This window comes from Panulirus ornatus, chromosome 7 (genome assembly GCF_036320965.1).
Source record: "Panulirus ornatus isolate Po-2019 chromosome 7, ASM3632096v1, whole genome shotgun sequence".
Classification (NCBI taxonomy): domain Eukaryota; kingdom Metazoa; phylum Arthropoda; class Malacostraca; order Decapoda; family Palinuridae; genus Panulirus; species Panulirus ornatus.
In genome coordinates, this window is record NC_092230.1 from 43,553,380 (window position 1) to 43,581,113 (window position 27,734).

The following is a 27,734-nucleotide window of genomic DNA, read 5'->3' on the forward strand; positions in this document are numbered from 1 at the left end:
TCTTAACGCTACCTCGCTGACGCGGGAATTGGCGAATAGTATGAAAAGAAAAAAAAAAGAATATATATATATATATATATATATATATATATATATATATATATATATATATATATATATATATCCACGGCGATCAAGTTAATAAGAATAAAATGTAAATGAAAGTTAACCTGTCTTGGGGGTTACCAGTTAGTACAAACCCCGGATAATAACGAGGCGTCCTTGAATACCAATATTTATTCCAGCACATTTTCTATGACAGTTGGACAATAGCACCTTGATCAACAGCCCCTTAGACAATGTGCGTCACTTAATTTCACTCTACAATCACCCTGAGTCAGGCACCAGTGGAAGGCAGCCTTTCTACCACATGTGTCCTCGTTTCCCTGCTCACTTGGCCTTTCAATGTCCGCGTGAGGCGTGTTTGTACCAGCATCTCTCGAACCAGCTTCTCCCAAGCTACCCCGAGCATCTCCAACATGAGAATACTGAGGTCTGTCCCTCTCCTATTGTCCTACCCCAGGATTCTTTACACGTCATTTACTTTACATTTGCATTTCCACACACACACACACGTATATGTTGAGATGTATATATATATATATATATATATATATATATATATATATATATATATATATATATATATATATATATATTGCGTGTGTGACGTGTATGTATATACATGTGTATATGGGTGTGTTGGGCCATTCTTTCGTCTGTTTCCTTGCGCTACCTCGCTAACGTGGGAGACAGCGACAAAGCAAAATAAATAAATATATATATATATATATATATATATATATATATATATATATATATATATATATATATATATATATGCGTTTACTTGGCAAGATTATCTGTAAAAGTGGAATACTGTAAACCGATGGAATTTTAAGCAAATTGAAATCATCAGCAACGATACGACTTTACCCAATAACCTCAAAGACTAACTGTGAAGTGGTTTTAACTTTTTAATCTTTTATATGTCTTTTCTAAATCACCTTTTGACTATATACTGCTGAAGAGAACTTTTCCTGAGACTAAACTAAGTTTACCATGAATACATACGACGTTTTCTGTCAGAAAATGTAAACAAAGAAACAGTATTACCACATGAGGATATAACTTTCATCCTCTGATGATTCATGTATATATATAGCATAACTTGTGTCCGGTGCGTGGTAGCCGGTACTGTAATTAGATAGTGATATACTTAAGGAAGAAGTTTTAAAATATGTTGACATCATCTCTAAAATTCAATTCTGTATCACATTAGTTCTTAAATTCTCTCTAACCTCATAATTTGGGCGAGATGTCGGAAACCATCAATACAGTCGAGGAACTGATGTATTTTAACATCACTGTGATATATAGAAATTTAATGGGTTATTAATCTCATGAGGATAGAGGCAATGGTTAAATTGAGGTCAATAAGGATGGGTGGGTGTTAAGGGTGGGCGGCGGTCTGGGTGTGGCCATAGTGGGCGTCACGTCACGTCCATGTTGCGACGCACGTTCACCAACATGTAGGTACGACTCTGTATTGTCCATTGTGACAGGTGTTCATTCTTGAAGATATGACACTTGTTGTGTGGCATATATTGTGTGTGTGGGGGTAGAGGAACATGGTGTGGGGTAATTAGGGACGTGACAGGTGCCACTTCTTCCTTGTCATAGGAGAAGACATTGTTAGATCACTGATGGTCCCTAATGGGGCACCACCACTAGTGCTGTTGTATTTCAGAAACTTAATTACGTCTGTTCGTACATGTCTACACTTGTTAGGTGTCAGTGAAACGTGGATAAACGACTTGTTAATGAACATATTACGTGTAAGAAGGCGTGTCACGGATGGAAAATCCATAAGGACTCGCATCATCATAAACTGCTTGTTACATAAGGTTCAAGTGGACATTTCCTTGAGAGTGGCTTGAAAATGTGTTATCTGATGTTTCCACCTTAGTTTTATCTTGGAACTAGTAACATCTATCCAAATAAATAAGAAATTTATCAGTTTCCATCCTTACAGGCAACACCGTAGCAAATTATTTGACTTAATGGGAGTAGTTTATATGTGAACAAAATGGAAATATTCGAGCATTACGAAAGGTAAAGTCTTCTTAGGTGTTCTTTATGGTATTACATCAGTATTGGGTGGTTACCATAACTCTCATGAGATACAGTCATGTATCTCGGCCGGGAACTATTGTATGGGGCTCTCCAGCTCGCTGGACTGTATACTTCACAAAGGAGCAGGGTAATGTGGTCTCCTTTTTATGGCAGGAAGATTTTCAGCAAAGTGGTGAATTCCTCACACTTTTGCTCGTCTAAGACCATTTCCTGCTCTTGGTGTCACCACTTGCAAAGTTCAGGAACACCTAAGTTGTATATTGAGCTGTTCTGAGTTTTAGGTATCTAATGTCAATGGAACCATATGTAATTGTGAATTATATAAAGCTGTAATTTGGGGAAATAATGAATCTATGGATTGTTAGGGAAGGTAGGTGAGGTCCTCATAGGTTCTATATTTTTTTTCTAATTTCTACCTACTGTTTACACGGTAAGATTGTAGTATACAGCTTTGACATTTTCTGAACATCTTGCACTTGACTTCTTTACGAATTTGTTCAGATATAAGAGGAATAATTCTCTTGATCTTCCAAACTGACATATAAGTTTATGTTTAGCATGCATTTAATTCAACGCTGTTGTACACATTTTCCAGGTCCCTAAAAACTTCAAACAGCTTCTTACCCATTCCTATATACTTTTCTATGATCATTCCCACTGCAAAAATCTGATCCAAACATCCATTACCTTTCCTATAACCCCCTTGCTTCTCACTTATTCAGCATTCAATCACTTCTGTTAGTCAATTGATTAACATTATCACACACTTTTCCTGGTATATTTAACAGACTTTTTCTTTTACAGTTGTTGCATTCGTACCATTTTCAGTGTAAATTGTGGTATGTTTCTTTAAGATGTGTTGTTGACATAATGTTTACAGTTTTACAGTTGCAAGTTTGATTGTGGCTACTGCAAGTATGAAGGGAGAAATTGTAGATGTCGTGGACTTCTTCCCCGAAGTTGGTGATGACTTAAGTAAGGTCAAATCGGGTCATGCTGTCAACAGAAAGGAGCTCTTGGAGAAAATGATAGGTATGGTATAACAGACAAGTAGGCAGAACATTTGTATATATGATTATATTTACATAAAGGCTAGAGTGGACAGTGTTGCTTTCTTGTATGTCTTGATACTGATTTTTTTTCTACATTATGTGTTGATGCAGTAATTGTCATTATCCTCTTATTCCTTTATGAAAAAAATACTCGTAAGGATATGTAAGTAATAACTCTATTGGTAACATTCACACAGGCACATTGTTAGCAGAAATTGGCAAATGTGGTATCGTTGACATAAACTGTGCTCTTCTCTCTTTGTGATATCTGTAAAGCGCCTGAACATGCAGGAGAATGAGAAGCATGCACAAGATAGAGTGAATTGGTGGGATATGGTATACATGGGTGATGTGCAGTGAGTGAACTGAAGCAGGGAATAAAGATGCCTTGGGAATCCATGAATAGGCCTGTGGTCCATTACACATGATAGGAATGGACGTGAACAAATGAGGCCATTTCTTTGTCTCTTCATGGTGCTTCCTCATTAGCAAAAAATAGAACGAGTTGGTCCCTAGACTGATACATTCCTGCAGTTTACCAATTTTTGTTTTAGTGATCTGAGGCATGTTAAGTCAACCAATAATTTAGCCACCAGAGGATGCAACCATATATTACATGTGACTTAACTTTCCTGTTTATCTTTGATCCAGGTTTTTATTGAGTGCACTGAAATTGTAAATGAATGACATCATTCATTTTATTTTCATCATATATTTTGATTATTTTTTAAGATGTTTCTGGTTGTTTTGCAGACATTGCTGTGAAGTATTAATTGAGCAGTGTTTCTCGTATTGAGTTACAGTCTTTCCTTGAATCATGTTTCCATAAGTTTGCCAGCTATAGACATTAAGCTAATTGAGCATTGATTACTGGGTAGGGATTCATTACCATTTTGAATATTGGCATTTCATGTGCAAACCCATAGAATTTTCCCGGTAGCAACATGCTGTATGGGAAGAAGGGCTTTACCCTCTTATTTTTCACTTTTTTCATTGTTTGTGGATTAAACCTATCGGGAGTTCCCATTTTATTTGATTCCATTCCATTTACTGCTAGATATTGTTTGTGTGTCACTAAATTTGAAAATAATCTCCTGATAGTAAAAGGACCAGATCTAGAACTCAAAATGTCTCATCAGTGGTGAAAAAAGAATGAATAAATATCTTTGCTGTGGCTTCATTAGCTTGAACTAAGTTTACACTTTCAGTCAGTAATGGGACAGTTGACAGCATGACTTCTGCTTAGTAGGTTTGCCATTTCCGTCAGTGTATGCTTTATATTAACAGTGGCTTTCACGTACTTTTTTTAACACATATATATAGTACAGAGGAGACTCACCTAATTGATATTTAGTTAACTGCCAGACAGCTTAACCATCCATTATTAACTCAGAATATGTACCTTGGTTTTGATATGCTCATACCCATACAAGAGAGCTTGTTAGGGTTACTGCTGGACACTCACTCTGCCCTCACTTATATAGTACCCCATGTTGTTGATATGTGTCATTGTTGCTCCACAGTACTGTTTAAGAGATAATACACAGATGTACTCATAAGAACTTTGCTTAGCAACTCTCAGGCAGCTTGCGCCACCACATCTCTGACAGCCCACAACCATCAGTTTCAAGTGGTGTAACCTTATTTCTAGATCTAACAAGAAATAAATCATGTTAAAGAGGCCTAGAAAAAATTGACTCTAGACACATTTCATATGATTAATGTTTGCTTGATAAGATGTAACAGCCAATGACAGCACATGTTCAAATAATACACAGCATTCTTTGGAAGCAAGCAGTCCAAGATTAATTGTTATTGCAGGTAGTTATAATATGAAGTACTTTTGCACAAGAATTGTGATACTGTACAGTAATGCCTAGTTTAAATGCTTTAGCCAAAAGGAAAAGTATGGTGGTGATTTTTTGCAGCTAATGTAGTGAATGGGAAGAGGTTTATTGAGTGCCCAACAGCTTATGGACTGAGGATGAGGATAAGATTTATAACATCAGTCAGGTCTGACCCAGTAACTCTACATTGTGCTTCTTAATCATGCTCTGAGGTTATGCAAAGTCTTCTTTAGAACTAAATGTAAAATTACTTACTGATTTTTTTAATCAGGCTTCCTCCTCTGTCGTCTAGAATAATCCAGATCTCAAGAGGACTACTTGAATGTAAGGGCCAGTGAGGAGTCTGGCTTAATAATTTGCTTTTCACTGGCACATATTAAGTATATTTAAGTGTTATGGGCATAGGATTAGTGGTCTGCCTTGTTTCCTATAGATTCAGACGTCATGATGCTGGAAGCAGATGTGTCACCTGGTCGCCTTTTTGATCAAGATTCTGAAGATCCGCTGATCCCCATCATGGCACACCCTCCAGACACAGAGTCCGACATCTCCCTGGAGATGTGGATTGACGAAGTGATCAAGGCAAATGAGGTAGGTTTCATAGTATTGTTCATCGAAGTTTGGCTCATTAGGTAGTTGTCAAGAAATAGAGTGAATTGGAACAATGTGGTATACCAGGGTTGACGTGTCGTCAGTGGACTGAACCAGGGCATGTGAAGCGTCTGGGGTAAACCATGGAAAGGTCTGTAGGGCCTAGATGTAGATAGGGAGTTGTGGTTTCAATGCATTACACATGACAGCTAGAGACTGGGTGTGACCAAATGTGGCATTTTTGTCTGTTGTCCTGGTGCTTCCTGGCTGAAGCAAGGGGTAGCGATGCTGTTTCCTGTAGAGCGGGGTAGCGACAGGAATGGATGAAAGCAAGCATGAATATGTAAGTCTAGTCCCTATTTCATTGACCAGACCCATAGGGGAGGATAAACATCTAAGTGGACTATCAACCAACCTCTGCAACCAGGATTTGAACAAATGTCGGTTTGACTTGTTGACTGGTTATTTAGGATTTTTCATTGAGTTTGTCTAAAAGTGAGGTTCCTAAGGATTGGCAAAATGCCTTTATAGTTCCATTATGTATTGGCAAAGGGGGACAAATTGATCGTTTGATTTACAGAGTTAGAAGTTTGTTTAATGTACCAAGTAAGTTGTATGGGAGAGAGGTGACTGAAAGGGTAATGCAATGTGCAGAGCATCAGATTGGGGAGGAACAGTAGTACTTAACAAGGGTGAAAGGTATGTGGATCAGGTATTTCCAATGAAGAAACTGTGTGAGAAATACTTACAGAAACAGAAAGATCTGTATGTGGCATTTATGGATCTGGAGAAAGCATATAACAGGGATAATAGAGATGCTTTGTGTAGGGTTACTAATATGTGTTGGAGGAGGATCCTTTAGCAATGAGGTGTTTTTCCCAATAGAGTAAGGTAAGGCATGTTTGTAGGTGGGAGGAAAGGATGGAGTATGGTTCCATGCGATGGTGGGTCTACAGCAGGGTTATGTGATATGATCATGGTATTATGATTTTGGTATGAATGGTTTGGTGAGGTAGGTAAAAGTAGAGGGGTTTAGAGAGACGATCAAGTTTGCAGTCTGTCAAGGGTAGTAGAGGGGCTTAGGAAGAGTCTGTTCCTGTTTGCTAGTGATGTGATGCAAGTAGCAGATTCAAGGGTGAAACTGCAGAGGGTGGTTTCTGAGTTTTGGAGAGTGTAAGAAAGGAAACAGTTGTGAGGAAATGTGAAGAAAAGCAAGGTTTTAGGTTTAGCAGTGGAGAGAGAGAGATTAGTGCAAGTTGGACATGACAGCAAATAGAACAGTAGGAGCTGAAGTGAGCTGTAGAATAGGTTAGGGAGTGAATGAATGTCCTAGGTTCATTGAAGAATTTGTGGAAAGATGGACATGTTTGATGGTGTTGTACTTTCGACATGGTTTTATGGATGCAAGGTGTGGGCCCTGGATGACAAAGTATGACAGAGGATGAATGTAGTGGAAATGAAATGTTTGAGAACAGTATTTGAAGTGAGGAGGGTTTATTAAATATGAAATGACAGAGTAAGAGAGAGATGTTGTTTTAAGAGCAGTATTATAAGAGAGCTCAAGAGGGTGTGTTGAAATTGTTTAGATGTATGGAGTTGACTAAGAGATATATATGTTAGAGGTAGAGGGAACAAGGAAAAGGGGGAAATGACAGAAAGTGGAAGGATGGAATAGAGTGGAAGAGGCTTTGTGCTTTGAAGGTTTGGGGCTTGAACATGCAGGAGAGTGTGAGGCATGCAAGGAATATAGTAAATTGGATTGATTTAGTATATAGGGAAGGCATGTTGTCAGTAGGCTAAACCAAGACGGGTAAAGCATTCAGGGGAAACCATCATAAGGTGTGTTGGGCCTAGTTGTGGATTGGGGATTCTGGTTTCAGTGCATTATACATGACAGAGAGGATATGAGTAAATGAGGCAATTTCTTCATCTTTAATGTTGGAAAGAGAAAGATTTGACTGGACTTTGGCAGCAAGTGGTTACACCACGAGCAAGGAGTAACCTTTGATGAGGTTGTATCATTGAGGATGTTCATGCTTTAAAGGAGACCATCCAACTTTTCCATGTTCCTGTGTGGAATGCATGCTCAAAGATGCATAAGCCCTATAGAATGGGTCGTGTAGTTGTAATGATAACAATGATAAATGTATATATTTTTGTTTACCTGTGTCATATATCAGAATATATATAATATTGTTTTGTCACAATTTCGAGAGGTATAATGAGGCATACTTTTGTTAAGAACCTTGGATGTATTTGCTTTCCAGGGCTGTACTCACTATACGTAAAGGAGAAATTGAAATATTGATTATTGTTAATACCAGATAATTGTGTCCACAGGAAGGAAAGAAGAAGGGAGCAAAGTTGGACTTTAAGGACCTGAGTATAGTTCAAGAAAGCCTCGAGCTGCTTAAGAGCCGTATGGACAGTGTGAGTATGCTACTACTCATTTTTTCCCCCCAAAAAGAATCTTGTAACTTAATAGATTGATTGGCCTTTGTTGCCCGTGGATGCAGTACTGTGGAATAGACAAAGGGTTAGTGCGTTTCTCACCATTGATGTTTTGTTCTGTGGCTACAGTTGTATGGCAGACCATATGGTGGTGTACCACTCAGGCCCAAAACCCATATTGTTCTTCAGCAATTGCACTTTTCTGTTCCTATCTTTTGTATTGTTATTACATCTCCCTGGTCTTTGTTTTCTTTTATGCGTGTGTATGTGTAATTACCTATTTGAATTGTATGAGAAGGGAGTCTTCATCTCATGGGTCCCCATCTCTTAAACCATATCTTCAGTCATACAACTTTTTGAATTTCTTTATGCCATCAGTATGACCTACTACCTCAATCAGCGTATTCCAGGTTTCCACTACTGTTATACTATAAGAATACTTCTTTACATCATTTCTAACAAGTTTCTCTTTTAATTTCATATCATAGCCCCTGTGGTTATTCTATCCCTGTATCTTTTAAAGAACTGTTTTCTGTCTGCATCATCAAGGTAATATGAAACTTGAAAAAGGTTGTAATTAGGTCACCTTTCACTTGTCTCTCTTCCATGGTAGGCAGATTTAAGGCCTCTTGCCTTTCTTTATTAATCATCTCATGATTCTGGTACCATCTTTGTTGCTATGCTCTTGACCTTCTCTGTGAGTCTGTTTTGCTCCTTTTTTTATGATTAATGTGATTCTTCAATGCATTTTTTCATAATAGCAAAGTTGTAAAGGTTTCTTAAATTAGTTATTGCACTAGTCGGATGTGGCAGTCAGTATCAGGCAGGCTTTGCGACACCAGTCCACCTTGATCTTAAGCTCTTTTATGATTAGTTAACCAGTAACTATCATGACCTCCTAGTTCTATAATATCTTTAATACTTCCACTGTGTATTTTCAGCCAAATGGTAGCCAAATTTCAACAAACCGTTGTTTGTTTATTTATTGTATTGCAGGGGACAGGGGAGAAAGAATAGCACCTATGTATTCTCTGTGTTGTATAAAATGACCATAAGGAGATGCAGTGGGTGGCTGAAAATCCTCCCTTTCTGTATTACTTTCCAAAAGAAGGAACAGAGCAAGGAGCCAAATGAGGAATTTTCCCTCCAAGGCTTTCACCTGTTCTTGACACTACCTTGCTCATGCAGAAAATGGTGAGCATTTATGAAAAAGGGATTATTTATTTATTTATATCATTTCCTCTACTTTTGCAAGAAACACCTTCTGCCTCACATAGGTTAACTGTCAGTGCATGAAGAGTCTATTCATAAAATCACTCCGAACTACCTGTAGACAGATTATCACTGTCAAACAATTAAGGATCATCTGTCTGGTCCACTAAATCTAGCTTAGAGCTGCTTAGATTCCATAGTAGAACACTGAAAACTTACAAAAATGTGCTGTCAAGCTTAAAGATGTAAAGTTTCCTTATGAGAACACTGAAAACATATGAGAATGTGCTGTCATTAGTATGGCTGGATGATGACTACGGGGAGAAACTAAATTGCACTGTCACCTTGGCGGAAGCCTCCCAGGCCGAGTGGATGACCTTGAAATTAATGCATTACTATAGTATCCCTGTAAAGGAGTTTCCCCAGCTAGCATAAATATCAGTCTAGAGGAATCAAAGTTAAGAGGTCCTCATACGAGATGGTAGGCCTTGGGTGACCTTGAGAGAGTGTCTTACAACAAACAAAATAACTTTTCAAAGTTTGAAACATTTTCAGGGTGATTATTATGCTGAACTCTTTGATAATAGTAGCAGATTTTGGATTTTAGAATGTTTATTCAATCATTCAAGCATTGCAGTATCTCATTCTCAGTATCAGGTGTTTTCATTAAAAAAGAAAATGGTAGATTACAATAATGTTTACATCTTTATTTTGAAGTTACTATAAGTTTTTGGGTTTATGTTTAATAGATTATCATTCCAAGAATCAGTGTTGCAACAAACCCAGTGTTTCTTTCTGGAATAATCCAGTGAATATGCATTGTGTAGATTTTTCGTATTCATTTTATCATCAGTTGTATTTGTTTTCAGATCAATTTCCCATTATGGCTTAATGCAGACATCCTGAAGGGACCTGTGGAGAACGATGACGAACCTGTTGATGCCAACCAGTTCCTTACTTGGTGTGCTGAATCCTTCCCACAGGTGAGCCTTAACCACCTCATGACATACAGTAGTTTTCCATATAAGATTGGTTCAGTATGAGGTTGATACAGAAAAAAGAAATTGTTACATAACTGAGGTGGTTCCTCCTAGGAGAGAAAGTTACCAAAACTTGTAACCTTTAAATTGCTTATGTTTTTATCAGTGACCTGTAACTGATGCAGGTCTCTTGGTTGGTGAATACAGACCATAAACCTTGTGCCCGAGGAGTACCTTCTATCTTAATTATCTTTATGAGGCTCCTGCAGTACTCAGGAAGCTGGCCACATCCACTGATGAGGACCACAGGTATAAAGTGGTGCAATATTGTATCTGTGTTTTGTTGTTCAAATATTGCAGGTAATAGTTCATGGAAATTTTTAGCCCAAAAACCTTTTTGTTTTAAATCTGAAAGATGTAATGAAATGCTTCTATACTTGAAATGATCACCAAAAATCTCTGATGATCTATAGCGAATCAATTGCCCTCACAAAAATACCATAAATATTTGGTAATAGTTCTGAGGATTTTTTGCCCAAAAACCATTTTGTTATAAAACTAAAATATGACATAATAATGCTTCTATACTCAAAATAATCATGGAAAATATCTCAGAAAAAAAAATGTTTTCCCAAGGTGACAGATACCTAATGAATTATGAACTGAATAATTAGAGGATTATCCACAAGAGTAGCCTTTAATTACATATTTACAGGCCTTAACTTCCATTAACAGATATTGTAACCCCAGATACGAATGCATCATGAATAATAGTCCTTACACCAAAGATACCCAGTCACAGCACAAGTTGGAACGGCTCCTTGGGAACTCCTCTATAGAGTTTAATGGTTTTAGAAGTGAAACCTTGGTGAATGACTGGCGTGGTGGCTAGCTATGAAATTGGTCAACTAATATTTTACGTTGCTGTGGAGGATGGTGTCAAGTATTTTTTTGTGAGAATGTGTCATGGGATAGTGTCGAATACTTGTTGATGTTTCTTGTCATATATAAAGGAGACAGAGGAGAAAGAATAATTCTCACATATTCCTTGTGTGTTGTAGCAGGAGACTAAGAAGGGTGGGAGCAGGAGCTAGAAACCCTTCCTTTGTGTTTCTGTTTCTACAAGTAGGAACAGAAGAAGGAGCCAAGCATAGAGTACTCATCCTCCTTGAAGGCTCAGGTTTGGTTGTCTGAACTTGTGTAAATGTAACCAAGATTAGAAGAATGGAGAGCTAGATAATGTGTTTAATTAGAATAACCATGGTTTTCAAGTTTGTAAGAATGTAAGACATTTTCATGTGTGATTTTTACAGGCAACTCTTTCGGTTGGTTGGAAAACAAAATTCACCTCAGCAGATGACAGTGCAGGAGCATACACTGAAGAAATGGTAAAGGAGATGTTGGGCACACTAGAAGCCAATGGCATTGCTCAGCCTGTCACATTTCCAATTCGTGCTGCCTTTGTTGGTCGATCATTGGAGCCACTTGAGTGGTTATTGGATAATGTAAGTCTACAACAGCACTTATGTTTTGTGTGAGTCTGCTATATAATTTTGAAAAGAGTAAGTAGCTGTCAAGCATATATATATTTATACTACTTAGATGATAACTTATTGTAATGTTCAAGAGCATTCAAATAGATAAAGATGAAGTGCAAAGGAAAATGTAAAACATTGATACTTTTGCCAGCAGCAGTCGCTCAAACTCTCTTTAACTTCATCCCATCATCTCCAGTTTCATCTCCCTGTTTGCCTTGTTCCCTCCACTTTTGACACTTACATTCCCATTGTGAACTTTTCCTCACTCATTCTCTCTATATGTCTAAACCATTTCAGCACACCCTCTTCAGCTGTCTCGACCAAATGCAGTAATTACCACACCTCTCTCGTACCTTTTCATTACTTAATCAAACCACCTCACACCAAATATAATATTGTTAGGACTACCATACCTTCAAACATACCCATTTTTGCCCTCCCAGATGGCATTGTCTTTTTTCATACATATTCATACTTGCTTGACTTCATCCATTCCTGGTGCTGGAAATAGCATCGCTACCCCCTAGAGTAAAACATATACTCTTTCATGTTATACACAGCTACAGTGTTATTAATGAAAAATGGCTGGCATGTCTGATATCTGGGAAGGATATTAGAGGTGTTGCTTTATGGATAATACTTTCGGTCTTGTCCTATCACCTGCATCAAAGCCCTCCAATATCACAAGAGTACATAAGAGAAAATTAGGCTCAGTTGTTATGAAAAGTAATTTTGTCCATAAGCACCAGTTCATTAGATTGCTTTCCCTTTCTTCTAATGTAATCCTCCACTAAAATCATAACTCACATATCTTTACATTTCTTTTTTTTTTTTCTTTAGTGTGTGTGTGCTTCCTCACCAGCTGATACACAAGTTTTCTTTCTAATGCCTTATAAGGGTCATCCAGCAACCTAATTTTTTTTTTTTTTTTTTTGGGGGGGGGGGATGTCACTTTGCACCCATAATCTTCAGGTAGCAGACAGGATATCCATGTATAGATATTGGTGGCTTTAGGAGGATGTGAGGGGAGCAGAATTTTTTCCCCACACATTTTCAGCAATAGACAACATCTTTTTTAGACTACTAATGGTATGATAAGTCAGTTGTTTATTCAGACACAGGCGGGAAATTTAGAACATCAGTTAATGCTAGCTGCAGTGGAAAGAGGGAACATCATTTGATGTCATCCACTGTTTAAGGGTTAACTGACTCAGTTGTATTACTCGGATCATAAGAGTCTTGCGTAAACATTCTCAAAGACCCAACTACAGTACTTAGTATATTTTGAAATAAATTCCATAGCTGGATTTGTGTATGACATCAATAAGTCAACATAAGAAACTACCATAGAGTCTTTTTCTCTACCAAGGGATTTTACTTGAATTTTATATATTTCCTTCTTATTAGGTACCTGACAGCACCATCACAGTGTGGAGTGCTTCTTCGGATGACATTGATGTCCATGCTCTTGTTGTTCTCCGAGACAATATTGGCCCTGATTCTGTCTACTTTGATCTTCCGGAAGACCAACAGAAAGCCTTTGACGAAGCCAAAGACAGAGAAGCCAACTCTGCTACCAAAAAGTTTCAGTTTCTTCCTAACAATACCTTAGCTTGGGCATCTGCTGGCATTGCCCTTGCAACTGCATTAACTACTTTGTATATGTATGACTAAAAATTTGAGTTATCATGTTAACACTCTTAGCTACTTAATTCCCTTGTTTGAGGACCAGTTATGATTAAGAAGTTAACATGCTGACTGCATTAGATACTTTTGTATTATTATTATAGGAACATTTATATAAATAAGAGCTTCCATGAAAGATATATGCCCTCACTGCCTTGCTGTATTACTGTGAAGTACAATCAGGTTTTTAATACGAATTATGGTAGACATTTTCAGTCACCTCGAGTTGTCATACGAGACAATTCCGTGGTTTTACCGTGCTTGTCCTCCATTCATGCTTTCATGATAATTATAAGAAAAAAATTGATCTGACACGGAATTAATTTTGAATCCTTACTTGAATTTTTTTTCCAGTAATCTTATAGAGTTTATAAAAATAATTTGGTTTTATAAAATAGTTTACTTTGGTTATTTCTGTATTGACATTCGTTGCAGGGCTGCTTCTTCGTATCATGCCACAAGTTGTGTTGCTTTCTGCTTTTGCAGCTTCAGTCTTTGTAACACTGTTAAATGCTTCTGATATTAGGACATAGGTGTACTGCAAAATAGTGCAATTCTTATAAAGTTTGAAATATAATTTTGTGCCTTGGCCATTGTGGCTGGAGAACAAAATAAATGTAGATCTGTATACAGCACACATTATAATACGTTAATTTCCTTTTGTGTTTAGGCTTGTATTTGTGTTGGGGCATTTGTATCTTATGGGCACATTTTCTCTTATTCTCGTGATAGTAGTGAAATAACGATTACATATTTTTATAATGACTTACAGTAGTGTGAAATCAAACTTATGAAAGAATATTATGAATGGTAATGTAATATCCGATTGTTGGTGATAGTAGTGGTTAGTGTCTGTATTGATAATACTGAAGGGTTGAGATTGATATTATGTCTAAAGTTTAATAGTGTAGAGAAATGCTTTATATTTTGGCATCAGTAAATGTTTCTTTTCATATAATTTCTCTGACAATGTAATTGCAGTATTTGTTTTTGTTGCCAACAAAATGTAAATTTTATCTTTGAGGCTTTTATCAATTGATCTGAAAATGAGCAGAATGATGATATATTTTGTTTCAGTACTGAATTTGTTATATTGAATAAAATTATATGTACACATTTGTATAAATGCAGGAACTTTTATTTTTAGTGTCATTAATACCTATTTGCCATTCCCTGCCGTAGTGAGACAGGGAGGGTACAGATGACAGAACCTTCGAAATAATCCTGATTTAGCTCTTTCCTCAGTTCCTTTTGAAAATGAAATACTGGAGAGGCAAACTTCTATCTCTCCACTCGTCATTAATTGCCTAATTCACTCAATAACATGGGCAATGTTCATTCTCCCCGATCTCCAGGAAGTTATAGATTTTTAATACATAAGTACTTTTTTCACGCAAGTACATCAATGTCACAAACAATAGCCTCATTTGCAGACAGTCTTATTTTGTACTGAAACTTAGACTTTACCACCCAAAAACAAACCCCACTATTTTGATTACCTTGAAACAGCCTCATGCTCTAGTGCTGTCTACTAACGGAAAAGTACCCCCTGTATGCCATAACAATCCATTTCATCCTATCTCATGCAGATTTTCTTGACCATTCAGGCTCTGATACCCAAGAGCCAACTTTTCTCCACATGTCCATCGTCTTGGTTTCCAATTCTGACAAACTGACCCTTTTAGTTGGTATTTCTTTACTCATCCTTTCCTTATGTCCAAACCATTTAAGTACACCCTGGTCAGTTCTCTCAAAAGTATGTATGTATCACACCTCTTCCATACACTGTCATTCTTTACATAAGTGTGGAAAGGTTGACAAAGAGGATCTACATGTTGGAAGTGGAGGGAACATGAAATGGGAGACCAAAATGGACATGGGAGGTGGTGTGAAAAAGATTCTGAGAGCTTAAGGCCTGTACATACAGGAGGGTGAAAAGGCATGCACAGGATAAGTGAATCAGAACGATTTTCTATATGGGGTGATTTGCTGTAACAAACCAAACTAAGGCACGTGAAGCAGCAATGGGAAACCATAGAAAGGTCTGTGAGGCCTGGTTGTAGATAAAGTCTGTGGTTTTTGAATGCTAGTGAATGGATGTGAACAAAAAGGCCTTTTCTTTGCTAATTCTTCATGCTACCTTGTTAACACAGGAAATGGCAAACAAGTAAAGAAAGAAATGATAATAGGCTAACTACGTACATCATATACATTTATCTCAATTGTATCGAGTGAAAATACAATGGAAGGGTAAACTTATGTTCCTTTCTGAATAACACTTGAGAAAAAATACACTATACTGTTCATACATGCACTATAAACATGATTCCCTACGTATCACATTAGCAAAAGATAATATATTGAATATCTGTAAATCGAAATGAACATAATGAAACTGTTAAATATCAAATGAAAACAAACACTTCCAGTCACATTCCCAGATAACCACATTCGTCAAATGTTCTTTATATTCATCTCCATCCATGTAGTGTTTTAAAAGTTCATAATAATCATTTCCTACACCATGACACAATGGTTCTGTTCCTGTCTGTGATGCATTTATGGGCCTCCCAGGGTTGAGCACACATTTGAATCCTGGTTACAGCAGTCATTGTACAGTCAACCCAGTTATTCATCCACTCCTAAGGGTTGGTTGGTAAAATGGATACTTGACTCAGGTTAGGTGGTGAAAGCCTTGCATGTGATGAAATGCAGCAAGGCAGCTGGAGTGGATGTTATTGCTGTTGAATTTATTAAGGAGTGACTGTGTCGGTGATTGGTTAGTTTGGATATTCACATTATCTATGGATCATGATGAGTTGCCTGAGGATATGTGGAATGCATATATAGTGCCACTGTATAAAGGCAAAGGTTATAAGGGTGAGTGTTTAAGCTACTGAGGTGTAATTTTGTTGAGTATACCTGGTAAGTTGTATGGAAGGGTAATGATTGAGAGAATGAAGGCATGTACTGAGCAGACTGGGGAAGAAGTGGTAAAGGGTATGTGGATCAGGTGTTTGCTTTGAAAAATGTGTTAGAAATATTCAGAAAAACAGATGGATTTGTATGTGGCATTTATGGATCTTAAGAAGGCATATTACAGGATTGATGGAGATGCTCTGGGGAAGGTCTTAAGCATATATGTTGTGAGTAGGTAAGCTGCAAAAAGCAGAGAAGTTTTTATCTCGGGTTTAAGACTTGTGTACAGGTAGGAAGGAAGGAGAGTGAATGGTTCCAAATGAAGGTTGGTCTGCAGCAGGGGAGTGTGATGTCACCATAGTTGTTTAATTTGTTTATGGATGGTGTGGTGAGGGAGGTAAGTGTGAAAGTCTTGCAGAAAAGGCTGAGTATGCAGTCTGTCAGGGATAAGAGAGCCTGGTAAGTGAGTCAATTGTTTGCTGATGATGCAGCACTGGTGGCAGATTTTAGTGAGAAACTGCAGAAGTTAGTGATGAGTTTTGCAGTGTGTGTGGAAAGGAGAAAGTCGAGAGTGAATGTGAATAAAATTAAGATTAGTAGGTTCAGCAAGGGCTGAGGGACAGTTAGTTGAGGCATAAGTTCTAAGGGAGAAAAATTGGAACCATGGAAGCGTGAGTCGTAGAGTCAGGGAGAAGGCGAAGGTTCTCAGAGAGCTGAAGAATGTATAGAAAAAGAGAACATTAATTGGGAAGGCAAAAATGGGTAGAGTTGAAGCTATAGTAGTCCCAGCATTATTATATGGATGCAAGGCGTTAGCTACAGTAGGACTGCAGAGGAGGGTGGGTGAGTTGGAAATGTAATGTTAGAGGATAATATCTGGTGTAAGGTGGTTTGATCAAGTGAATAATAAAAGGAGTATGAGAGAGGTGTGGTAATGAAAAGAATGTTGTTAAGAGTCAAAGAGGGTATGCTGAAATGTTTTAAACATATGGAGAGAATGAGTGAAGAAAGGTTGACAAAGAGGGTATATGTGTCAAGTAAAGAGAACAGGGAGACCAAATTGGAGATGGAAGGATGGAGTGCCTTTCCAATTTTACTCCAGAAGACACTGCTCTCAACTTCAACTTTCCTAATTCCATCCTTAGCATTTATCCCTCTTGTATAACTTTTTTTTTTTTTTTTTTTTGCTTTGTCGCTGTCTCCCGCGTTTGCGAGGTAGCACAAGGAAACAGACGAAAGAAATGGCCCAACCCACCCCCATACACATGTATATACATACGTCCACACACGCAAATATACATACCTACACAGCTTTCCATGGTTTACCCCAGACGCTTCACATGCCTTGATTCAATCCACTGACAGCACGTCAACCCCGGTATACCACATCGCTCCAATTCACTCTATTCCTTGCCCTCCTTTCACCCTCCTGCATGTTCAGGCCCCGATCACACAAAATCTTTTTCACTCCATCTTTCCACCTCCAATTTGGTCTCCCTCTTCTCCTCGTTCCCTCCACCTCCGACACATATATCCTCTTGGTCAATCTTTCCTCACTCATCCTCTCCATGTGCCCAAACCATTTCAAAACACCCTCTTCTGCTCTCTCAACCACGCTCTTTTTATTTCCACACATCTCTCTTACCCTTACGTTACTTACTCGATCAAACCACCTCACACCACACATTGTCCTCAAACATCTCATTTCCAGCACATCCATCCTCCTGCGCACAACTCCATCCATAGCCCACGCCTCGCAACCGTACAACATTGTTGGAACCACTATTCCTTCAAACATACCCATTTTTGCTTTCCGAGATAATGTTCTCGACTTCCACACATTCTTCAAGGCTCCCAGAATTTTCGCCCCCTCCCCCACCCTATGATCCACTTCCGCTTCCATGGTTCCATCCGCTGCCAGATCCACTCCCAGATATCTAAAACACTTCACTTCCTCCAGTTTTTCTCCATTCAAACTCACCTCCCAATTGACTTGACCCTCAACCCTACTGTACCTAATAACCTTGCTCTTATTCACATTTACTCTTAACTTTCTTCTTTCACACACTTTACCAAACTCAGTCACCAGCTTCTGCAGTTTCTCACATGAATCAGCCACCAGCGCTGTATCATCAGCAAACAACAACTGACTCACTTCCCAAGCTCTCTCATCCCCAACAGACTTCATACTTGCCCCTCTTTCCAAAACTCTTGCATTCACCTCCCTAACAACCCCATCCATAAACAAATTAAACAACCATGGAGACATCACACACCCCTGCCACAAACCTACATTCACTGAGAACCAATCACTTTCCTCTCTTCCTACACGTACACATGCCTTACATCCTGGATAAAAACTTTTCACTGCTTCTAACAACTTGCCTCCCACACCATATATTCTTAATACCTTCCACAGAGCATCTCTATCAACTCTATCATATGCCTTCTCCAGATCCATAAATGCTACATACAAATCCATTTGCTTTTCTAAGTATTTCTCACATACATTCTTCAAAGCAAACACCTGATCCACACATCCTCTACCACTTCTGAAACCACACTGCTCTTCCCCAATCTGATGCTCTGTACATGCCTTCACCCTCTCAATCAATACCCTCCCATATAATTTACCAGGAATACTCAACAGACTTATACCTCTGTAATTTGAGCACTCACTCTTATCCCCTTTGCCTTTGTACAATGGCACTATGCACGCATTCCGCCAATCCTCAGGCACCTCACCATGAGTCATACATACATTAAATAACCTTACCAACCAGTCAACAATACAGTCACCCCCTTTTTTAATAAATTCCACTGCAATATCATCCAAACCTGCTGCCTTGCCGGCTTTCATCTTCCGCAAAGCTTTTACTACCTCTTCTCTGTTTACCAAATCATTTTCCCTAACCCTCTCACTTTGCACACCACCTCGACCAAAACACCCTATATCTGCCACTCTATCATCAAACACATTCAACAAACCTTCAAAATACTCACTCCATCTCCTTCTCACATCACCACTACTTGTTATCACCTCCCCATTTGCGCCCTTCACTGAAGTTCCCATTTGCTCCCTTGTCTTACGCACTTTATTTACCTCCTTCCAGAACATCTTTTTATTCTCCCTAAAATTTAATGATACTCTCTCACCCCAACTCTCATTTGCCCTTTTTTCACCTCTTGCACCTTTCTCTTGACCTCCTGTCTCTTTCTTTTATACATCTCCCACTCAATTGCATTTTTTCCCTGCAAAAATTGTCCAAATGCCTCTCTCTTCTCTTTCACTAATACTCTTACTTCTTCATCCCACCACTCACTAAATTCATGAAATATTCCAATTCTTACCCATCCAAAGTGACATTCAAGTGTGAGCACTGATCTACATTATATACAGGAATAATCATGCTCTGACTCTTTTATTTTCAACATTTTCCTCCAAAACAATCACAGAGAAGAGCTACGCTTTCAATCAAATCCTCCTCTAATTGATTAAGTCAAACATCACCTGAAACCATAACTGTTCAATAACAGATGTAACCTCCAATCTGTTCCACCATGGCTCATAAATATCATATAACACCCCTACCTGACTCCCATTGAGTGAAATAACCCATGGAAAAATATCAAGCACGGTAATATCACAGCCTTGACACTTCCACATTCATTTCAAATTATCTAATTATATCTCTGATGCTTATACCCTTTGGTAACTCCCTCAAGGGGTTGGCCACAGGAAAAGTGTCTCCATAACTTCAAAATACCATCACTTACACTAGAACTAGCACTATTTCCAAGAGCTCTTACTGATACTCAAATATCTCCCACACAAACATAAGAGCAAAAACTTCCCGTAGTATTTTCATTTCTTTTTTCATATTCACCTTTTTCCGCATAAGCAAGGTAGCGTCAAGAACAGAGGACTGAGCCTTAAAGGGAAAACCTTTACTTGGCCCTCTTCTTTGTTCCTTCTTTTGGAAAAGTAAAAACTGAAGGGAAGGATTTCCAGTTCCCACTCCCACCCCTTTTAGTCACCTTCTATGACACACAGGGAATACATAGGAAGTATTCTTTCTCCCCTGTTATCTAACTAAACTATTAATTTTATGTACACTTGGTTTATGCATCTTCTTCCCTTCCAAAATCTACTTTGTTCTTACCCAAAAAGGGACTTGCTACTTCTTTTAATCAATCCCAACCCCACCAATTACTTCATCAACTGTGCTTACATTGATTTATTAATTTTCACTCACTCTACCTCTACTAAGCAAAAAATTCACAGCCCCATCCAATAATAAAATAATTAACCACTTTTCTTTATGCAACCACTTTTTCATGCTGCAATACATGATTTACAAATCTATTAATAGCAGCTTCACATCCATCATATCACCCCAACTTTTTCGTTTGTGCTCTTCTCTTATGTGTGGGTTATTTGTTACACGAATTCCATGTGTTAATTATTCATAATTTCCCCAAGACCTCTTTCTAAGAAAGAATCCTGGTGTTAACCAGGACCCTTTTTCAGAGGCCCACACAGCCCAAGGGTGCACTATTTCCAGTAGCAAGGAAATCTGGACTCCTCTGGAGTAAGAAGTTCTTTTACGAGACTGTAGTACCAATGATACAGCCTCATCAAAAGTGATTTTTCACTCATGGTGTAACCTCATGCAGGCAGAGTCCAGTAACAACTTAGAATCCCATTAAGGATATAATCTATGAATATAGACAACAGTGATGAATATCCAAAGGTGTCTAATCATTTCATCTCAAAGGAAGAGATAATTATCCATCAATAATATTCTAACAAACTCAAACCTTCGATTTTTATGAACATCTTGAACAGTGTAAACTCTGGATTTAATGTATTACCTATGTGTATCTCAGCTTTCTGAAAGAACTACCCACATGAGAACTGATAATTTTGAATCCTCCACCTTTCCTCAGACAACAGAGATGTGGTGTTCTTATCCTTCCTTTGTCTTTCTCTTTTCTTATAATAAACCTTTCCACTCTACAAACATATGAGGAGCTCAAAATTAATCTCTTCCAAATTCTTTTTCTTTTATTCTTTATTTTTCCTTTCATCTGAGATGGCTAAGATTAGGGCATGTTTTACCAATGCCAAGTTGGTCAAGTTGGTTATCTAAAAGAAAAATGATCAGAACACACAGACAGTATAATGTGAACACTAATACAACTCTGCAGTCATTCAAAGACAAACTAACTTAAATATAATTCCTTAGAAACATCTATAAGAGAAAACCAAATACTATCTGTTTTAGATAATGATTCAATACTGCAATACAACAGTAGAGACAAAAAATTAAAACAAGGACAAGAATATCCTGATTACATATAAGGGACCATCCATCAATCATTTCTGTAAAGTTTCAGTTCAATGTGCTCAATGCTTTCCAACACGAATATTGAAACTTCAGCCACGTAAAGAACACTTTGCCTCATGGTAGTCACACTGGTTGCAGAATCCATGTGAAGTGGAGACACCTGATAAAGAACTATCCATATATCATTTCTACAGAGTTTTGGTTCAACTTATCTTATCGTTCCTGAAAAGATGAAGTGAAGAGTTTAAAAACTAAAAACAACAAATGACTGCCAACCGGAGAATAGTTTGAACTATGGTAGCCATATTATATGTCTGATCAGTATGAAACAATGACACTTGATACAAGATCAGTCACAGATTATATCCAAACAGTTTCAGTCCAAATGACCCAGTGGTTTCCAGGATGATCAAAATATGAGATACTTACAGAAATATGACATGACAATGCACACAAAGTAATGGCATTAGCCAACCATGTGAGCTAATAAAACCAGATCAGGTGAACGTGTAATGCTCACCTGGCAAAAATGCCCAGTTAAAGTACATAAACAAGTTGATTTTGGCTCAAATATCAGGGTTGTAATCTACCCTCACCCCTCCTCTTTTGAAATTTACATAAAAAATAACGGTCTGAGGCCAAATCTGATTTGTGATCAACTTAAAAAACAAAATTGATAAAATCTCGTCTTAATTTTTACTAAAAACTTTGAAATCAATAGGCCCTATTGTGTCCAACCAAAATCAGAATTAATGACATGTAGTGGAGTCATATTGGATGTCAGGTCAGCAAAGAATGTGGCAAATAGATAGATGACCACCAATCATTTTTGTCAAATTTGAGTTCAATATGCTCAAGTGGTTTCAGACAAGGTTTTTCAAATTCTTTTAAACCAATTAAAGATCATTTTGCTCTGTGCTGGCCATTTAAGATACTAGATCAGCAAGAAATTATCTCAGTTGATAAAGGACCATCATCTGGCCCTGTTCAGCCTGATAAAAATAATTTTCAATTTTCAGGCAATTATAAACAATGACAGAATGTAGCAGCTAAAACAAATTTTAGATTGATATCAAGTAATTAGACCAGATATATAACCATCCTCAAAGGCCCAGTCCTCTGTTCTTAACGCTACCTCGCTAATGCGGGAAATGGCGAATAGTTTGAAAGATATAACCATCCATCATTCATTTCTGTACTGTTCTGGTTCAATATGATTTGTGATATGATTTGAAATTTCAACCACAGACCATTTTGCACTGTGGCAGCTATATGTTGAATCAATATGAAAAGTGGAAAGGAGATAAAAGACCATCACTTAATCATTAATCCTTCCTAACTTTCAGATCAACTGGTAAAAGTTAATAGATAAAAATGTGTTTTCAATTTTCAGGGACGTGTCCTGGCAGCCAAACTGGGTGCTTGATCAACGAGAAATACAGGTATCGTACCATTTATCCGGAAAGCTTGGGGTCAAAGGAGATCCGGATTTAAGGATTTTCCAGTTTTCAGGAACATGGCCTAATATAAATGCAAAATAAAAATAAACAATGCAAAATAAAGAATGAAATTGTACTGAAGAGATACAAATCAATAACCTTCTAAAGCAAGGTCCATTTGATCTTGAGCAATCCACTTTAAATCCTTAAATAATAGAATACTGTGTAAAATATAGAATAAAAAATTTAAAATATGTGATGAAAAGTAAATGAAGGAAAATAAAGAACAAAACTGTTTACAACATAGCTACAAATTAATCCTCTTCAAAAACAGGGTCTGGGTAATCAATTTCAATCCACCAATCTTCATCTGAAGACAATTCAACATCTGAGGTGACAAGTACAGGAAGAGAAGCACAGGTATTTGAAGTCAAAGGCTGAGGCTCGGGCTGAACTTCACTCAAAACTTTCTGAATGATCTATGCAAACGTGTCCAGCAGATTCTGTTGTTTCATACACTTTGGTTTTTCTTTGATTAAAACCTCTAGTATTCTATAAATCAACACAACGGCCAAAGAGACAAAATACTACAAAGCTTGCCACATTCAAAACTACCCAGTTTCAAAAATACCTGGATTTCTGGAACTTCCATTTTCTGGAATCTGGATAAATGGTTCGGTACCTGTAATAAAATGATTATCCAAGAATCATTTCTTTACAATTTTGGCTCAATGAGGTCAATGGTTTCTGACAACGACTTTTGAAATTTCAGTCAATTAGAGAACCATCTTGCCCTGTGGTAGCCATATTAGATGTCGAACTGGCATGAAATGGGGAATCTCATAAAAGACCAACCACACATCATTTACAATGTTTTGGTTTAAATGACCTTGTGGTTTCTGTTCATATAATTACAATGTAGAAGTTCACAAATAGATGACAACTAAACGGTGAACAAATTCTGCAGTGGTGGCCACATTAGAAGATGGATTAGCATACTTTGAGAAATCTGATGAAGAACATCCACAGATCATTTCTGCAAAGTTTTGGCTCAACCGACTGAAAGGTTTCTGAAGATCAAAATATGAAATGTAACAGCACAACAGACAATACAGACACAAAGTGATGAAAGAGCTCATCAGGTAATCTCATAACCTGAGACTTAGGTGAACAAGTATCACTCACTTGACTTTAAATGGTTTCTGGGAAGATTGAAATCTGAATAGTTTACACAGACAGGAGAACCAGTTGCTTCCAATACAAAGACTTCTGAAAGTTCAGTTGAAGACAGAGATTATCTGTGGTGGCAACCTATCATTTACAATCAACATGAAAGATGAAAAACTAAAGAAAGATCCTCTATGATCATTGCTATTAATCTTGAGCTCAACTGACCCAGTTATTTCCATCTTTTATTTCTTCTTCAATTTTCAGCCAATCAAAGGCAATGACAGACTGTGGTGACAATTTTGCATGTTGGATCAACATAAAATGAGTAAATTCATTAGAAGACTGTTTGTGATATTTCTAACGTGCTCTAAAAAGATTTTTGACATTCTAGCCAATCACAGGTGGCCATATGTTATGGATCACTATGGTATATAACAACTTGATAAAGGATAATCCACTGATCATTTCTGCAAGGTGTTGCTTCAAATGACCCAGTGTTTTCTAAGAAAGTTAAAATGTAGAAAGCTATGAAAGACAAGAAGGATATACAAAAACCAATCAGAGATCACTTTATCCAGTGGCAGCCATAACAGATATGAGATCAGCATAAAATGAAGAATCATGATAAAAGACCCTTCACATACCATTTCTTACAAGTTTTGCTTTGATTAATCCATTGGTTCCTAAGAAGAATATTAAAATCCCAAAAGTCTATACAATGATGACATACGAAAATGGATAAAATTTGACAATAATTGCTCCTAAGAGAAACTAATAAAAATTACCATAAAACGTTCATACTAAGTGGTAAGAATGACTGAAGTGGAACTAAATGCAAAGTGATGGGGCAGTATATTCAAAATTATAAAAGAATAACAGTAACATAATTTTGCATGAAAAAAGATTTAGCAAGATGCAGTCATGCACAAAGAGTTAAGTCATCTGTAAACAAACAACTATGGTTTAGGTGTACCTCTATGCTAAAATACAAGTTTGTGTAATGCCAGTGAATTTTAGCCAAGATGGAAACAGAATAAAATAACTGTTATTCCATTATAGAGGATTAAGAATGTATAGTGCAACACCTTCCAACTAATCAAAGGAAAGAAAAGCAAAAGCCTAGACTGAAATTGACAAAAATATGGACTGAGTAGAGACTGAACTTCTGAAAGTTGAAAACATTTCACATGGAATGCTTTGGGAATCTAAAGTGGTATTTTTCATGGAAACAATTTTGAATCTCTGTAGCTATGTTAACAACTTCATTTCTTCGCACTCATAATGAAGAAAATTGTAAATAAAATGGAAAGCTGTACGTATTTGATCTGGCTTTTGTAAATGGGAATGAACTTCAAGATAATGCAGAATAAATGAGTAAACATGGATGAAAAATTACATTGTAAGAAAGTCTGGCTGAAGCCTACACAATGAGCTCACTCCAAAAACCCGTGTTCTATTTGGAAGCCTGAATGTGTATAGGGGTCTCTGGCTTTGTGGATGAGAGAGTATTAGGCTATTTCTTTGACTGTTCCTGGAACTAACATAGGAAATGGCACACATGTAAGTACAACAGAAAGAAATTTGGAAGCCATAATGTGTAGAAAAATAAATAATTTCAAGGGCCTAAAAATGACTATTATAAGATTTCTAGAGAATGCTTAATAAAAATGAGTGGTAATGTTGAAAAAATGATGGGGACTAAGGTACTGGGAAGGAGGGGCATTAGGAAGAGAACTGGAAAATATAACAGGATATTTTATTTGCATAATGAATATCAGTTGTGTAACATATGTCTGTTTATGGCATATAGTGGTCCACATGACACATGGGTGAATGTTATATGTTTCCAATTCTTCTGAATTAGGTTAAGCTGATACTTATGGAAAGAAGTGGAAAAGGTGAGTCAGTTGGATTTGCATTAATAATCTAAGCTGTGCATCACAGACATCTGTTGGCATAAACTGCTCTACAGGTAAAATGGTATGCTTGGATGGTGTAAAAAAGAATATCTTACAGAAACAAGTCTCAACATCCTATGGTGCACTTCTGAGTAAGATTACCCATGGTAAAGAGAAAGAAGACAAAATTCTGCAACATATTATGAAGACTAAAATTTGGGGATAAGTGACATGCAGAAAATGGCACTACATGACACAAAAGAAATTCACTACACGAGATGTTGGGTGAGATTCAAAAAAATTATATATGAAATAATAATGAACTTAATAAACAACCTATGAACCTAATTGTTACAAGTACTTATCCTACTACAGTGTTAACTAGAAAAAATTGAGACGAACACTAGAAATATATTTTTTCATAAATATAATATATAGTACAAATAGTTTTTGACACATTCAAACAAACCCATACTTGTTTTTGCTTGTTTAAAGGCACAAATATATGCATGCTTGCAATTACATACACAAGCAGCCACAAAGATACATGACCAGGCACACGTAAGTATATGAACATATAAGACACATTTTCTCCACAACATAACACAACCCTTTTGGAAACAGAAATTAATTTAGGTATGGCACCTAAATAATACACTGAGAAATTAGCACAGACCATAATAAGGCCTCATTCACCTAGCCTCCACAAGATGCACGAAGAGAACAGACTGACAGAAACTGCCCTGTAAATCCCTCGGTACTCTTAAATAAGCCTGACAGTATGACTACAACTTGTATCAGTTTCCTGAAACTGGATAACCTCTGAGAAATCTTACTCTCCAGCACAGATACAAAGAAACTTACTGCTATTCAACCATTCATCTAAAGAGAGATTCCATGTTTGTGTGGTATTTCAGCAAACATGACAAAGTTTGATGATTGTTATTTCTCATTCTCTTATTTTTCCTTTTCATGTCTAATACTTTTCCTGAACAACAGTGGTTGTGGTCATAGTGGTTGTGGTGGTATTCCTGGATGCTGCAGCAGTGTTGGAGGAAGATCTTGTACCAAAGGAGAATGAGAAGCCTCTCTCACGCCACTTCTTGTAGAAGAGGAATGCACTGAACCCGTATATGCACATGGCAACAAAACTAAAGAAAGATGCTGCAGCAAAGGCATCCCCAGCCCTGAAAATATCAATATCTTTAGCTAGTTGTGGTGTGTATGGAGCATTTCAGGGACATACTAATACTGCTTGTTACATCAATAATCAAAACTCCCATTGTTTTAATTCAATACAGTTACTTTACCACTGAAACACTTTCATATACATTGTTGCTATTATCTAAACTGCACCTCCAATACTAATGCATTAAAACTACTGCTTCTACCACTACTAACACCATCACTGCTAACACTACCATAACTTTAATGGAAACACCTGTTCTGTCCAGATGGATACAT

The 27,734-nt window shown here is 37.3% G+C and overlaps 2 protein-coding genes across 7 annotated transcripts in view; one reads left to right on the forward strand and one right to left on the reverse strand.

The window, feature by feature from the left end:
* The first annotated feature begins 367 nt into the window (after positions 1–367).
* Positions 368–14,633, forward strand: LOC139749573 (protein FAM151B). Of its 4 annotated transcripts, none has more exons than XM_071663636.1 (7): positions 368–493; positions 3,017–3,168; positions 5,469–5,626; positions 7,967–8,056; positions 10,159–10,272; positions 11,583–11,774; positions 13,215–14,633. In XM_071663636.1, the coding sequence occupies exons 1-7, from the start codon at positions 480–482 to the stop codon at positions 13,479–13,481; spliced, it is 987 nt and encodes a 328-aa protein (XP_071519737.1). In that variant the 5' UTR covers positions 368–479; the 3' UTR covers positions 13,482–14,633. The 4 variants fall into 4 exon arrangements, with proteins under 4 accessions (XP_071519737.1, XP_071519734.1, XP_071519736.1 ...); XM_071663633.1 differs by lacking the exon at positions 368–493 and adding an exon at positions 1,379–1,532; XM_071663635.1 differs by lacking the exon at positions 368–493 and adding an exon at positions 1,413–1,536.
* A 6,834-nt stretch (positions 14,634–21,467) lies between these two features.
* Positions 21,468–27,734, reverse strand: part of LOC139749574 (CKLF-like MARVEL transmembrane domain-containing protein 4) — a 46,942-nt gene continuing 40,675 nt past the window's right edge. For all 3 annotated transcript variants that reach the window (XM_071663639.1, XM_071663637.1, XM_071663638.1), the window contains exon 5: positions 21,468–27,457. In XM_071663639.1, coding sequence (XP_071519740.1) covers positions 27,247–27,457 — 211 coding nt within the window. In that variant the 3' untranslated portion in view covers positions 21,468–27,246. The remainder of the gene's footprint in view (positions 27,458–27,734) is intronic.

Excerpts from the sequence above, each read along its gene's own strand:
- LOC139749573 (XM_071663633.1), top strand. The coding sequence starts at position 1,507 with ATGTTGCGACGCACGTTCACCAACAT. Across the intron at positions 5,627-7,966 it reads AAGTGATCAAGGCAAATGAG|GAAGGAAAGAAGAAGGGAGC; the intron begins GTAGGTTTCATA and ends TTGTGTCCACAG. Across the intron at positions 11,775-13,214 it reads TTGAGTGGTTATTGGATAAT|GTACCTGACAGCACCATCAC; the intron begins GTAAGTCTACAA and ends CCTTCTTATTAG.